This window comes from Pistacia vera, unplaced genomic scaffold (assembly GCF_008641045.1).
Source record: "Pistacia vera cultivar Batoury unplaced genomic scaffold, PisVer_v2 Contig654, whole genome shotgun sequence".
In the NCBI taxonomy this organism is placed as follows: Eukaryota; Viridiplantae; Streptophyta; class Magnoliopsida; order Sapindales; family Anacardiaceae; genus Pistacia; species Pistacia vera.
In genome coordinates, this window is record NW_022196506.1 from 255,910 (window position 1) to 272,586 (window position 16,677).

General features: G+C 35.9%; 1 protein-coding gene across 2 annotated transcripts; it reads right to left on the reverse strand.

Moving 5' to 3' along the window:
- Nucleotides 1-6: 6 nt before the first annotated feature.
- On the reverse strand, nt 7-4,423 carry LOC116111939 (putative disease resistance RPP13-like protein 3). Of its 2 annotated transcripts, none has more exons than XM_031398100.1 (3): nt 4,086-4,414; nt 889-3,727; nt 7-412 (listed from the first exon to the last, which is right to left on the reverse strand). In XM_031398100.1, exon 2 carries the CDS (start codon nt 1,992-1,994, stop codon nt 897-899), a length of 1,098 nt encoding a protein of 365 aa, XP_031253960.1. In that variant the 5' UTR covers nt 1,995-3,727; nt 4,086-4,414; the 3' UTR covers nt 7-412; nt 889-896. The 2 variants fall into 2 exon arrangements, with proteins under 2 accessions (XP_031253960.1, XP_031253959.1); XM_031398099.1 differs by lacking the exon at nt 7-412 and having other exon boundaries at nt 1,944-3,727; nt 4,086-4,237; nt 4,331-4,423.
- Between the last annotated feature and the right edge of the window lie 12,254 nt (nt 4,424-16,677).

The window sequence follows — 16,677 nt, forward strand, 5'->3', positions numbered from 1 at the left end:
TTAATATGTTTTAAAAATAAAAAAAAAATAAAAAATGTCTATTTTCACTCTAATTACAAAGTAGTAGAAACAAAGTGCAAATAAAAACACATCAACTTAATAGGCAATACTCTAGATAACAATCAACATTGCACCATTTTTACACCTTGATAATCTAATAGTAAATAGCCCTCAATAATCGTGGTTGATAAATATGGAAGATGCCTCATCACAGTGTTCTCACAAGAGTAATGTTATGCTTACTCACCATCTTACTAACCATTTTACTATCCTTTGTAAATATAACGTATAATACGGGTACCATACGCATAATACAGGTACTATGTGTAATTTTAACAAAGGTAGTAAGACAATTAGTAAAACTCGTGAGTAAACATAGTATTTCTGATTCTCACAATAGTAGACACTTCACCTATTCATGGTAACATACAAAAATAATATAAAAATTAGTCGAATAAAAGAAGTGACGTTTTAAATAAACTTAATGAGTAGCACACAAAATATGTGAAGAGAAGTTTTTAAAAAATTAATTAGGAGAGGCGTTTGTTGCAATAAATAAGGGAGAGAGATAAATTAATTTTATAAATATCTCATTCATATTTTAACCATTCATTTTGCGTTAATTCAAGGGGTAGCGGATATATATATATGGGAAAGGTTCCACAACCCCATTTTTTTGACACAAGTTTTCCACCTTTAGATGAAAATACAATTAACGGTAAAAATATGCTGATTTATCAAGCTGAAAAATATGTCTTATATTGCCAGCTTTATGTAATAAATATTTCCAAACAAATTAATATAACTCCATAACTATCGCCCTAATCATTTCTCAATAAACAGCTTCAATGAAATTAACTTAAAAAGACGCTTTTCAAGAAATCATACCTGTTTTTTCATGGATGAGACTGTTTTTCAACAAGCTGCTCAAAATCTTCACATGACAGAGATGACAAATATCTAGTGTTGTAATAAAAACCGAAACCATATGCATGTTTATAAGTTACCAATACTTGTGGAATGTGTTTAGTGAGTTTCTCCCAGTTCTCACCTTTCATCATCCAATAGATCTCTTTCAACATTATCCGAAATACAAGAGTCTTAAGATATATTAGATGCTCAATTCCTGTTGGAAGCTCCTTCAAAAGTGGGCATGGTCCAATCCGAAATTGTTTTAAATTAGGCATTGAACCTTTATCTATCATCATCCATTTTAATTCTCCAAAGTTCTCGAGATGCAGCTCTTCAAGCTTCGGAAACCAACCATCTTTGAAATGCAATTTCTCATCACAATACGTCATCCTGATCATAAGCCTCAATAAATTAGGTAAGGCTTGAAGGACACTTATGGGATCAATATCAGTTGTTCCCTTAAAAACCAATTGTATTTTAATTAGTTTTTGAAGTTCAGAAATCCAAAACGGCAGCTTCTTAATATTCCCTTCTAAAAACAAACTTTGAAGAGATTGTGGAGCAGAGGCCATTGATGATACATCAACAATCTCTTCTTCAACTTTAGATGTTACAGCCAAACTTTCAAGATTTTCCATATTCTCGACAATAACGAACAGATCCTTCCAATCTCTATTTTCAAGCCTAATGTCCAGACTCCTCAATAGCCTTAGCTGCTTAAGCTCTTCAAGAACTTCAAAATTTCCTTCCACCAATTGTAGCTTGTGTAGGTTCGTTAAAGCCCCAAAACCCTTATGTATTTTGGTAATGAATCCGTCCCTATGAAGTACTATTAGACAGCGTAATTTTTTCAGATTTTTTATCTCAGCCGGCAGCTCAGACACAAAAGTGTGCTTCAAATCTAGAGATTCTAAGTTAATAAGCATGCCTATAGACTTTGGAAGTTCTTTTATTTTTGTTCTTCTCAAACTTAAGTAGTGCAAATGAAAGAGATTTCCCACTCCCTCAGAAAGGTATTCCACTGGACCATCTTCAAAATCAAGTATTTTCAGAAGGTTGAAATTGGCAAAAAATGTACTCATGAAAGACTCAGGAAGTTTGTCTACATTGAAAAGACAAATAGACGAATCTTTGAATCCTTGATTCTTTCTAGAGCATCATCAGTACCTATATTTACTGAAATACGACGAGTTTTATGACTCATGTCTTCTCCACTTAAGTCTCCATAGAAACCCAGTTCTTTAGTCTTCTTTAGAAGGATTTCATGCATCAGATCATGGACTTTACATGTTCTAACTCGTCCTAAAACCTTTCTCTCCGAAACTTGAACCAAACTTCTGTCAATGAGCTCTGTCAAGTAATCTTCTGCAACTTGTTCAAGCGAGTAGCTTTTGCTATACTGGACAAACCCCTCAGCTATCCATAGGCGTATTAGTCTCCCAAAAAAAATTTTAAAGCCTTGTGGAAACAAGGCAAAGTACGAGAGGCATGACTTCAAATGGTGAGGGAGATCATAATAACCTTCAGATAAAACTCTGTTGCAACTTCTCAGATGGGGATCGCTCCCTAACTTTGAGCCTAAACCACAAAGTAACTTTTGCCATTCAAAGACAACCTTGTTTTTGTTTGACAAAATACCACCTACGGCCACAATTGCTAATGGTAAACCTCCACACTTTGCAAGGATTTCATGAGACAATTTCTCCAGCTCCGTTGGACAAGACATGTTAAACCCAAACGCTTTTCTACAAAAGAGTTCCCATGCCTTATCTGAAGGCAAATGTTCAAGCTCATGGACATTCACAAAAGGAGCTGAATGAGCAACAGTCATGTATCGTGTTGTCAGCATTACCCTACTGCCTTTGTTATTATCAAGCAAAGCATACTTAACATCTTCCCAGAAATCATCTTTCCACACGTCATCAAACACAACCATGTAACACTTGCCTTTCAAGAGCTTTCTCAATGCAGTCATCAGATTCATCTCATTCATCTCTTCCGTGTCCTCTATCTCCCCTGAAGCGTACCCTGTTTGACGGTTAACTTGCTGTTTAATTGTCTTTAATAGATCTTTCTTCACATATTCTTTTCCAACTGTGATCCAAACCTGGCAGTCAAAATGCATCTTCACAACATCATTATCATAAATTTTCCCAGCAAGAGTGGTCTTGCCTAATCCTCCTTCACCCACCATCGCAATCACTGAGAGATTTGATTTTCCATTCACCAATAAATCAATCAATTTATGTTTAGAAGATTCAATGCCCACAATCTCTGAGTCCTCAATGAAAAGGGAGCCAACTCGAGAGTCATGTGGTATAACACCTCCTATACTACTACTTGATCCTTCATGTCTGAAGTTGAAATTTTGTCTTCCTTGATTAATTTCAACTTCAGACATGAAGGATATCTTGGATAGCAGTTGCAACTTCGTGGCGCAATTTCAGTGTCTTTACGAAACGACTTATTTTACGAAGAACACCAAGAAAGCCACTGCCACGGGGAAGTTGTGCCTTCTTCAAAATGTAATCATCAAGGACATCTTCAATATGAAAGGCTTCTTCCCTCAATTGTTTTACCCATGTTTTGACACCTTCATTACTTCTTCCTTCTTCTTCAGCTGCAGCCTTTGCATCTGCATCCCTGAGGCAAGACCTTATCCTTTCCAATTTACTTTTGATGCTTTCAACTTCTTGTCTTGCGTTTCCCAGCAACTTGACTTCTTGGACAAGAAGGGAACTCAAGGTTTCTATAGCAAACTCCACCGCAGCCTCTGCCATATCTCAACCCTTATCTCTTACTGGATTGATGCAATCTACAAGAATTGATGCCAAGAAAATGAATAATAACATTAAATGTTTTCATTGTGTAGCCGATATTAATAAATGAATTGTTAGATGGAATTAAATGGGTAAGTGTACAAAACCTTAGAGCTGACATGACAACAAGAGAAAATTGAATTAATTTTATTAAAGAGATATAAATAATTTATTTTCTTGTAGTTATACTTCTTTGTGATATTTGAGCCTTGATGTTATTGAGTAAAGGCCTATATATCAAGATAACTACAAATAAAACACAATTAACTAACTCCATTTTCCCACAATTTCTTAGCTACTAAACAAAGCACATGCAGGTACATATATAAGAAGAAATCAACAAGTTCCACTTACCGATCTTGATGATGAAGCACCAACTTTGAGCTTGAGTGAAACACTTGAACAATTTATCTTCCTTTCTCTTCTGCCAGAGTGCCAAACCCAGATGGAAACTTAAGCTACTGAGTACTATGAAAATATTGAGTAGATTACTTCGAAAATTAGATCTGGAAAAATATTCAGTTAACGGAGGGGAAGAGAAGGAAAGTCAAGACAACATTTAGTCAATATTCAAAAGGAATTTTATTTTTGAGGGTTACCTAATTACAATGAATTTTTTATTAGAACTTGCGACAAACCTAGCTGGAATTTCGTCGGCCATTATCTGATAAAATTTCTTCAGCTTATCCGACTGAGTCATAGTTTTAAAACAACTCCGTTTACTGATTTTGTAAACCATATTAGGCTTACAATTTATAATCAATTTACCACCAAAATTTGCAGTGCTTTATTTATTTATTTATTTTTTACTGCATATTAATCTCAATAGTCAATATAGAGTTATTTGACTTGAATATTGGACCACATGTACTGTATATTTTTCTTTAAACCCTCTTCTCCTTCAAACTCTGACTGCATATTAATTTCAATATAGAGTTATTTGACTTGAATATTTTTCTTTAAAACCTAAGTATAAAATTTCTAAATTTCTTTACAACTAAAGAAAATGATATAATCGTAATATCTGATACTTTAGAACTGAAAATTTCAAAGTTATACATCATAACATGTAAATCCTATAACATACTAACTAGTTTATAAAATTTTTTATTGGGATAATGGGCTTGGGATGGTTTATGTAGGTCCGTCTAACCTAGGGTGGTCTGGCCCAGCCCGGGGTTCCGCTATCCCTTTTAAAGCTTTTATGAATCAAAACAATTTACAAAGGGTTTCCTATACTACAACATTGTAAGAATACATCAACGTATAATTTATTTCTAATGCTTTCCGATTCACTCATTCTATATTAGCTATGCTTTGCAACAAGAAATAGCTTTAGTTTAATTTGCTATATGGATGAGTCAAATAATTAAAGACTTGTGAGATTGATCAATATCCTTCTACCCATTCTTTTCTTCTTTACTTATACTTTGTAGATGCCTTTAATTCAATAAAAATAGAAAGAAAAATTAAATAAACTATCAATATCAGAAAGATAAAAACAAAAGCTTGAAAAAATATTCTAAAAATAGGGTGATGAGTAGTGAAAAAGAATACTTTCTTTCTCTTTTCCCGCAATTTCTTAGCTATCATTGATAGTTGGCAGTGGGCCGTGCTGTGTCGTAAAATTCAAGGCCCATCATGCTGTGGGTTGTGCCGTGTCAAGGCCCACAAAAATTCATTCCCTGTTGTGCCGTGCCGGCCCACCAAATTTGAAGGTCCATAACACGACTTACTATATATATATATCATGTCGTGCTTTGGGTCGTGTCATGGGCCAACTTGCGTGCTTTGTAAAAATTAGGGGTGTTCAAAAGAATCAATTGAAACCGGAACCGACGGTTACCTAGGGTTTGGTTCCGGTTCCTACCCAGAACTGGCCGTCAATGAGTAGGTTCCGGTTCTAAATTTTTGGAACCACTATTATGCGGTTTTGATTTCTATAGTTAGGAACTAGAACTGGAACCGGGAACCGAGACTAATATAAAATAAAATTAAAGAACAGGGAGTTAATACAAACTTTTTGTAAAAAAAGTAACGTGAATACATTTATAGTTATATTTCATAACATTTAAATTAAGTTGGTTTGACTTTTGAGAATCTACCTTTGCAAAGTAATAGAATTTGTAATTTGTAATTTTATTTTTGTTCAAATGCCCCGGGGGGGGGGGGGGGTTTGCTGTATTTGTAAGTTTTTAAGGGTTTTTTTGCCTTTTAAAAACTTTTGGTGGGTAATATAATTTTATAGGGTACCCAGAACCGAAACCGGAACCGAAACCGTTGTTACAGGTTTCGGTTCTGGGTACCTAGGAACGAACCGAAACTGTATAGCAATCAGTGAAGGAAGGCTCCAACTAGCCATATCTAAAGCCTTGGATTCGACCCCCGGCATAATATCCAACTACGGATTTCCCATTCCTCTCCCCTGTACCCGGAGCAAAGGGAGGGAGATAACCAAATGGCATCAGGAACGAATGAAAGAGCTGCAACTTCTCGCTCTTCAAGTCCATATCCAGATTCCAATGCTTTAGCCCATATCTCCATCTTCTGGCAAAGCAAATCTTTCTCCCTCAACCTTCACTCACTGGATCGAAGCTATCAACTAACGAGTGAAGCTTATCTCAACCATCCCTATGCCTCAAGGCAATGCACTCCGGGCTCAGAAGCACCAGAACCTGCTGTAGCTGCATATGACCCTCGAAAGGAAGTACCATCGAAGAGGCTCCTGGATAAAAGCTCTGAACCCTCCAGTGGGGTTCCAATTCCGGTTCCAAATTTCAAGGAACCGTCGATTTCGGTTTCGGTTTCGGTTTCTTCAAAAAATGTAGGGTACTCGGAACCGAACACCCACAGTAAAAATATTTAATATTTATAAATTATGGTAATTTTGATTTATCAGTAATAATTATTATAAAAATATTTTATATGTTATATTTAGTGACCTTTTGTATTTATATTAATTAAAAAAATATATAATTACTATGAAATATAATAAAATAATGAGACATTGAAATATTAATTGAATTTCACCACTTTTTATTACTTATAAGTTATAATTATAAATCATAAATACAAACTTAAAAATTAGGATTAATAATTGTTATACATCTTCATTTTCATTAATTTTTAAATTCTTAAAATCTTCAAATATATCTTTGCTGTAAACATAGATTAGTATTTTTTTAAGTTCTTTTTTTATTTTTTTCGTGTCGTGATATGTCAACCCACGTGCATTTTTTTAAGGCCCACGGCATGGCTTAAATAATCGTGGGCCGTGATAAAAAAATATAAATTTGGTATGTGTATGCTTTCTAATTTAATGTTCGCAAAAACACTTAAAAGTTTTAATTTTTTTTTTTTACACTATTTATATTAATTTAATGTTCACAAAAGGACCCAAAAATTCACCAGGCTTGGACCTTTCCGGATCTTGATATGATAAATCTGTAGATATTTTATCATGAAAGAAACTCAAAGTTTGTTCTCGTCCGTAATCCATGATTACCTCATACCGATTACCGAATAATGAGGTAAGTATTTTCGGGTGTTTGGAGATAAAATAATAGTCACCCCCTGAGGTTTAAGCAAATAACAATATCCCCCTTCAGCATTAGAAATTACAAAATACTCCTGATGTTGGTGTGTAATTTGAGTATTTGTTATCTAATTATGTCACCCTGCAAAGGATTAACAAAATTACTACCCGTTTTCGAAATAAAATAATAAAACCTTAAGGTCACGTTCGATAATGTGAAATTTACGTTCGTTTACCCTTTTTTTTCCTTTTTGTTTTTGTATTGAAAAATAGAAACAAAGATTTGAGATGAAGACAAACTCTCTTTAATAAAAAGAGATTGTTCAACTTTCTCTCTCCGCTATGCGTTTCTTAGCATCATTTAAGAAGTTATCATTTAAATCTTATGGGTCGTTTGTGAAAGTTTCCCTTTCATAGTATTGTAAATATTTCTCTTTACTAAATATATTACACATCCAATGCTCCCAATTTCTCTTTCTTTTTCTTCTTTCAATTCATAAAAATCTACTACCAGTTATGAGTTTCCACTACAGAAATTTATAATTAATATGTAAAACAAATATAATAAACTCTCGTAAGTTTCATTGACAACAATCAACAGACAAATATATATAGTAGACAATATATTTCATACCTATCCTCATATCCATGATAAACATTATTGCACCACTTTTTACAACATGATCATCTATTCACGAGTGTATTCTTGGTAGACACTTCATCTGTTTATGACAATAGATAAAAGAAATACAATAATCAGCTGATTTTAAGTAACGACCTAAAAAGTAAATAGCATATGATTCATATTCTATTTAAGAAATAGAAATGATATATAAAACTATTCAATTACTGTCATATCCCTCTTATATTTGAATAGGAAAAGGGACACTTTAAATATACTTAATCATTATATATATAGAATAATGTACAATAGGGGCTCCAATCCAACACTAAAAATTGAGAAGTATGCATTAACATGGGGAAGCTCAGTTGACTGAAACCGCCTTGGAAGTTATTAAAAACCGTACCCGCATTGTCGTGGATTCGCAAGCGTCGGAAGGTGAAAAACGGTGAGTTGGGGGTCTTCTTGAAAATAAACTGGTGAAGGAGACTGGTGGGAACTGTAGAGAGCGCTCTAGGAATCCTCCTATGAGGATCTGTAGGGGTAATGAAGGGTCTGTAATGTAGCCGGCGCCGAGTTCTAACAATCCTGATGTGATCATGGAGGACGAGAGGGTTCAAAGATGTGGGATGGGCCAGATTAGGATTGAATCAGATAAGTCGGGTCACGGGTTTGGAGTTTCAACTGCTCAACTGGGTCAACCCAGTCCAAGTTTGGGGAGTTTGTGAGGCTTGCCCGTTTTGGGCCTTCAACTGCTTTAGTCACAACGGAATCCTTCTGGCCCAAACCTGGAGTTGTTGAGAGACCGGGCAGCTGTTATTGTTTTGAATGGGGAACTTGGGCCTTCCAAGGAAGATGTGATTTTGGGCACTTCTAATGTCAGCCCAAATTCTATTGGGGTTAAGGAGATTCAAATGGGTGGGTTGGTCTCTAATACTAATAGTGGCCATGGGACTAATGCTGTGGGGATTAAAAATGCCTCTCCAAGTCACTGTTTCTCGTCTTATGCATAAATTATATTGAGTAAAATTTCAGCATAGGGTTCTGATCAACGATGAAATTATAACAGACAGAAAGGGAGAAGAACCAACCTTGCAAGGAGGTCAGCATCACCGACAGTCTTTGCTGCGAACAAAGCTGCACATCTCGCATCATTTACTGCAACTCTCGCAACTCCTGAATAATCAAAATATTAAACTTGTAAAGAATTTCAACATTGATGAATAGAAGAGAACAAGTTACAAAAACAGTGACAAATTTAACCTCATTTTGAAGAAAAGAATGCAAGTATTATTTTGAGCGCATAGCTTATAGATTCTTTGTGCATCGGAAGTCACCCCAAATTTAACCATTTTGTAAAAATTAAAAGAATTATACATTAAATTAACTATAGCCTAACATAATTGAATTCCAACGGATGGGGCGTCTGCATCAAGCAAACAATAGGAAGCAACTTGAATATCCTAATTCATTGAAGAGAACTAAGAAAAAAACCATAAGCAGGTCATCTTAAGCACCTAGAACAAATGCAATGAGATGGTCAAACGGTAAAATGCTAATAACAATTTAACCACAAGGTTTGGCATCAGCTTAAGCTTACAAAAATGACTTAACAATAGCATTTACGCTCAAATCATCATAATATTTAATCCAATAAGATTTGATACAAGTACTAAGGCACCTACAGATGGACAATTACAACTGTCTTCCCTCAGCATCGAATGTAGCTGTGCTTCTAGAGCGCTTATAGCAATGCCAATACTTGTTACAACCATCAAATGGAAAGAAAACTGAATAAGCGTTGTAATTAGCTTATATTATCAAGGTAAGAAACCTAACCTGGCTTATCATACCAATGAGCACTAGCCCCTAGAGTACCCAACACCCTCTCAATCAATTGATGAGCTAAACGGAAACCAGACTTCCCCTTATCAGCATGACAATCAACATTTTAATAAGTGCTTCATCTTCTAAGAACAGCAATGAACAAACTACTTTATTGACATTTAATGCCATTCCAAAAAGTAGGAGCCAGAATAATGAACAAGCACAGGTGCATCTGTGCATGAAAACACACATGCCTATATGTATGTTCATGCACAAATAACTTTCAAAAAGCAATCAAGCCACATGCCTATATGTGGCCACAAGGTATTAGTGACCATAGTCCCGCTGTTACTTCTTTTCCCACTCGTTCCTTAGCGAAGCCTCACCCTTTCAAATTCTTCAACTATCTTGTGAGTTTCGGGAAATTGTTCAGAAAACTTGGGCCACTTGTGTTCTAGGTGTCCCTATGTTCTCAGTGGTTGGTAAGTTGAAGTCCCTAAAGCCCTGTTTCAGGCCTTTAAATAGAAAGTAAGGTCACATAAGTTGGAAGGTTGTTGTTTTGAGAAGGGAAGTTGATATTATCCAGAGCGCTCTTGATGGTGATCTAGGTGATTGGGAGCTTCGTGAAAGCATGATGTTGTCTTTTTTGTGGCTCTCAAAGAGGCCCTGATGGATGAGGAGAGATTTCTCAAGCAGAAAGCCATGATTCACTAGTTAAGTTTGAGTGATCAGAATTCAACTTTCTTCCATAAGCTACTGCAAACCTCCTAGAGTGTTAGAAGAACTGAAAGAATCATGTCTAACTCGGTGTTTGTGTGGAAGGTAGAGACATGGTGGGAGCCTTTTTGTCTTGCTACAAGGATCTTTTAGGTAACACTCTTGTTTCAAACTTGAAAGACCTGCATGACCTACTGCCTGCCCAGGTTTTTGATACTCAGAGTGCCTCCGTGATTAGCTTAGTTTCTGTTAAGGAGGTTTGTAGGGTCATGTTTTCCATTGGAGATGACAAAGCCGTGGGCCCAGATGGTTTCTTTGATAAATTTTTTAAGGATCTTGGGATATTGTGGATCATGAGATCATTGTTGCGATCATCAATTTCTTTAGGTGTGGTAGAATGCTAAAGGAAGTCAATGTTACCATTCTTACCTTAGTGCCGAAGGAAGATGTTACCCCAAGTGTGAACGATTTCTGCCCTATCTCGTGTTGTAATGTGATTTATAAGTGTATTTCTAAAATTATTGCCAACCGCTTGAAGGACAGTCTTGAGGATGTGGTTGATCAGACCCAATCGGCTTTTGTCTCAGGCAGGAGAATAAGTGATAATGTGGTTTTGGCCCAGAAGATCTTTTGGAATTTTAGTTGGAATATTAGGGTTCCCATATGTGCTTTTAAGGTGGATATTCAGAAAGCCTACGACAGTGTTGATTGGGGTTTCCCCTTACTTATCTTGCGTATGTTTGGGTTCCCTAGTCAGATGATTTATTGGATTCGGGAGTGTATTACCATACCCTCCGTCTCGATCGCTATCAATGGGGAGATTCATGGGTTTTTCCCAAGGAAAAGAGGTTTGAGACAAGGCGATTCATTATCCCCTTATCTTTTCACTCTAGTGATACAAGTGTTGTCTTTAATTATCCGTAAGAGAATCAGGAAGTCTTCTAATTTTAAGCATCACTACAGATGTGAGAATCTGGAAATTAATCATCTCTGCTTTGCCGATGATTTTGTCTTGTTTTGTCATGGTAATCCTTCCTCAGTTAAGGTTATCCATGATACCAAGTCTACGTTCTCTGAGGCTTTAGGCCTCCTCTCGAATATGCTGAAAAGTTCCATGTTTGCCTGCAATGTAAGTGACCTAGACATGTCTATTATTAGCAATATCATGGACTTTGAGGAGGGTCAGCTCCCAGTTTGTTATCGTGGAGTTCCCTTTGATTATTACTTGGCTTCGTCATGTCGACAGCCTTCCTCTTATCGACAAAATGGAAAAGAGACTCAAGGCTTGGACTAATGGGAGTCTCTCCTTTGCTTGCCATCTCCAATTGGTCATTTTGGTCCTTTCCTCCATGCAAGTTTATTGGGCATCCATGTTCATCCTTCCTAGGTCTGTCTCTCGTGCCATGGAAAGCTGATGTGTAACTTCTTGTGGACGAGTAATGACATGCTCAATGCTAGAGCTAAGGTGGCTTGGAAAGATATTTGTACGTGTAAATCTGAGAGTGGGTTAGGGATCCACGTGTTGAAAAGGTGGAATCACTCTTTAATGTCCTATCATCTAGGGAGTGTGGTCTCAGGGAAGGACTGCTTTGGGTTAAGTGGATCCATACGATCCGTTTACGTGGTAGTAATTTCTAGTGTGTTAAAGTCCTTAGGGATGCTAGTTGGAGCTGGAGAGATAATTTTATGAAGCATATTGGTGTTACAATGGGAAATGGCTAGTCCACGCCTCTATGGTATGACCATTGGCATCCGTTAAGTCCTTTAGACAAAATTATTCCTCTGGGAGAACGACATTGTCCCACCCAAAGGTTTGGCGAAACTGAAACTTTTCCATTCATCAAGTTTCAAAATGACACTTTCCTACCCTTCGTTATGTTCCGTTAAAAAATTTCGTTACTATTTGGTTGAAAAGACAAAAAATACCCTTAAATATTTGACTTAATAATTTCTTATATAAAATATGTTATATCAATATATTTAATTATCGATATATCCACTCTTTAAATCTGAAATTAATGATATGCCATTATGCCCTTATATATAATGTAAACTACCAATTTTTCCTTCCAGATTTTTATTAAAAATAATGTTTTAAATGAATGATATTACCGTTGGATCTTTATAAATTTAAAACCTTTAAAATTACCAGTTTGTCCTTATAGTTGTTGCATATTTAAATTTTGTCAATTTAAACCCAAATAAACTAAGTATTGGCACTACTAATTTGCTTAAATAATAATCCAGATTGTAAAATTACAGTGCATAAAATGGATTTTGTAAATTCAAACCAATAAAAATAAGGAATTCCATACAAAAAAATCAAGTTTTCCAGTTTCTCAAAATCCAGAAAGTTTTTCTTTCACCCAGCTCCTTGAAGCTTGCTTTTCCTTTGCTTTCTGGATCTTCAAAACTTTCTTCACTATCTTTTTGCTCCTCCACCAAGAAACCATCTCCAAAATCAAATATTAAGGCTGGGAGTATTTATAGGTGCTTCAGAAAAGAAAGATATGAAGACATAATATTCCAAACAAAGGTTTCAAGTGTGCACAGTAGTTCACCAAACAATCATAGCATAAAGGACTAAAAGATTCATTTTTGAGTAGTAATAACTACTATTCCAAAGTATTACATGTAACTAACTTTGGCATCACCCAACGTGGGAAAACTCACTGTAGTGACTAACTCTCAATGCTTTGAGGTCACAAATCCTTCCTAACTTAAATGTTAATTATGATAAGGTAATAGAATGGAACAAGATGGGAAAGAGGGGAATAATTTTATTCATAGAAATGCACTTTTTAATTCACTACATTATACATATTTGCATCTGATTTTCATTATATTTTTCTTCTAACGTACAAGCAAAACCTTGTTTCCATCAGTACACATTTGTAGATAACCCAAGAAATAAATTTCTAGACCTTAATGACACATGAAGACATATCTTGCACACATAAAAGGTAACCAATACAGAACAATGTATATGTGTGTGCATATTATTCATTGGAGTGTAACCTTGAAATTACAAAAAATATAAAACTGCATAGAGTATAACTTAATTTACCTGTTCCCTTGAAAAGTTTCCCACACGACCAACCTCACTGATAGTTCAAACACACATAAAAACTAGGGGTATTCGGTTCTGGGTACCCTGCATTTTTTGAAGGAACTAGAACCAGAACCAACGGTTCCTTGAAATTTGGAACCAGAACCAGAACCGGAAACAAAACCGACACTTCCGGTTCCTAGGTACCTAGAACCGAAACCTGTAACAACGGTTCTGGTTCTGGTTCTGGTTTTGGGTACCCTGTAAAATTACATGACCCCCCAAAAGTTTTAAAATGACAGAAAAACCCTTAAAAACTTACAAATACCCCCCCACCTGGAACTTGTTAACAAAAACAAAATTACAAATTATAAATTCAAAATTATAAACTTCAATACTTTGTAAAGATAGATTCTCAAAAGTCAAACCAACTTATTTTAAATGTTAAGAAATATAAATATAAATGTATTTACATTACTTTTTCTACAAAAGTTTTTATTAACCTCCTACTATTTACTTTTATTTTATATCAGTCTCGGTTCCCGGTTCTGATTCCCAACTATAAGAACCGGAATCGGAACTGCACAGTAACAGTTCCAAAAATTGGGAACCGGAACCTACCCGTTGACGGCCGGTTCTGGGTAGAAATCGGAACCAAACCTCAGGTACCCGCCGGTTCCGGTTCCAATCAGTTCTTTTGAACACCCCTAATAAAAACAGCTCCTCTCAACTAAGAACTTTCAGCTACTCGCCCATCGCCAACAATAACCGCATAACACCTCCTTGAGCTTTATTTTTTGAAATCTGATGAACAACAAGGGTATAAAGTGTGAAGTTTAATCAATCATGCAAACGCATACCCATATCAATGTGAGTACATGAGAAAAATGAGCTAGAGATCATGTTGCTTTTCTCATTTCAAGGCAATCAATAATAGCAACTGAAAGATATAGGCTTCATAATAATAAGAATTGAAATTTATATTACGAGAAGAGGTAGGGAAAGATAACAGGACTCCAAAGGAGAAAAAAAAAAATTAACCCCAAAAACGAAAAAAAAAATGCAAACTGATTCTCAACAAAATATCTACTTTACCAAACGTTTCCATGTTCTGAAACATCTTAAATTACATACAAATATACATAAAAACATATAAAGTACCCAAATCTAATAAATTAGAAAAAAAAAAAAAAAAGAGAATTAAATACAAACAAAAGTTATACCTTATAACTAATAGAAATTCCATTCGAAAGACAGCGCTGAGTGATCCCAATTTCTTTGTCATGCACTTTCGTGACATTTAATTCTAAGACCTTGGCACCAATAGAATTAAGCTATAGCAACAAATAATCGAGGACCAAAACCATTGTGTAAGAAAAATATTCATTTTTTAGAAAAGAAAGCAAATCAGTAAGAAACATGCAAGTCGTTTTACTACATTCTAAGAATTACAATAACGATACTTGTGCCTTCTTATGAGCACAAATCTGTTGATACTTTTACAAACAAAGTAATGCTATAATTATAGATGAGTGTGCATCAAATTTGTGCATAACTAAATCTGACCGTTGATTTATTATTAGTTAATATTAATCAACAATTAGAATTTTATCACATAAATTCGGTGTAAACTTTTTGGTAACCCTATCATTTTCGTTTCCAAAAGATGATTTCTACGTGGATGGTTGTTCTTGTTTTTTCTATTGCCTTCGAGCATGTTTCAGGCCCTCTTATGGTGGTTGGAGGCTATCCCACTTTGTTTCTTTCTGGCCATCCTGGCCATCGGGAGGGGAGGTTGCTAAGGGTAGGGGCTGGGTTTCTTTTCTTCTAGGGGATTTGGGATTGGAAGGTCAGGCGTTTCTCCTTTGTGATGGTTGGGTACTCGGGGAGTGTTTGGGATGGGGTGAGGGCCGGCCAGTACTGGCTTTCTAGGTTTGGGCAGGAGAGCTGGGAGAGGTGTTGGGTCTGGTGGTTGGTTGTTTTCTGTGAGCTGGGTTTGATTGTTATGCTTTGTGATTTTTTGTCTTCTTCTTTTGATTTTGTTTGTTTGACTATTTGGGGTGGCAATTTTGCTGAGCTTTTTGTTGGCTGGAAGTTGCTGGCTGAGGTTAATCTGATGTGGTCTGCCCTGTTTGTTTGTGCGGTTGAAGGTTAGGTGGTTTGGATTGTTGATTGGTTTGGGACGTGGGTTTTTTGTGTTTGGGGTTTTCGACTGTTTCTCCTTTTGGATCATTGGTGAATTTGGTGTGGATTGATGTCCTTTTGTTTTGGTTATTTGGCTGGGTTGTTTCCTTTTTCAAGGCTGCTGATGTCGGTTTCCCTTGGATGTCAGATTGTTATTTTAGGCTGGGATGATATTTCAGAGGTGCTACAGTTTTTCTCTTGTGTGGGTGGCTGTGTCATGTTAGGCTGCTCCTATGATTTCTGTCTTGAAGGTTCGGCTGCTGGGGCTATGTCTGTGGGTTGTTGCCAAGACTTCTTTTTGGCTTGTCTGGTGTGAGAATTGCAGGTGTTATTGGCTGAGTCATGGATTTCTGTCTGCTGGTTGTAATGGGGGCAGGCGCCTTTTCCTACTGCTGTACGTTAGGACTGGGTGTTTTTGGCTGGTCTGGGGCGTGTGATTTTTATATAGGATTTTATCCTTGCTCTTTTTACCCTTTTAGGTGTATTATTTTATTTCTCTATAAAATTAACAGTTACTCAAAAATCTTGCAAGAGGCTGAAAAAGATTGACCGCATCTTTTATGCATTCCTTTAACCACCAGACAATATATAGTATCTATCTTTTGAAATTTTTAATTTTGTCAACTTTAAATTTTTTATTATGAAATATATTTGAAAATAAAAATAACTTAAAAATTAAACTTTAACAAACAAATAAGAGAAAAGATGCATTTGAAAAAGACTTGGAAAGCAAACCTGTTTGTTTCATGGATGGGGCTGCTCGCCACTTCGGCTCAACGCTGTCTTTATAAGTTGCTCAAAATCTTCAGATGACAAAGAAGACAAATATCTAGTATTATAAGAAAAATATTTTCCACGTACATATTTATAAACTACCAATACTTCTGGAATGAGGTGAGTGAACTTCTCCCAGTTGTCATTTTTCATCATGCCATAAATCTCTTTCAACATCATTCGAAACACAAGAGTCTTAAGGTTTCTTAGACACTCAATTCCGGTTGGAACCTCCTTC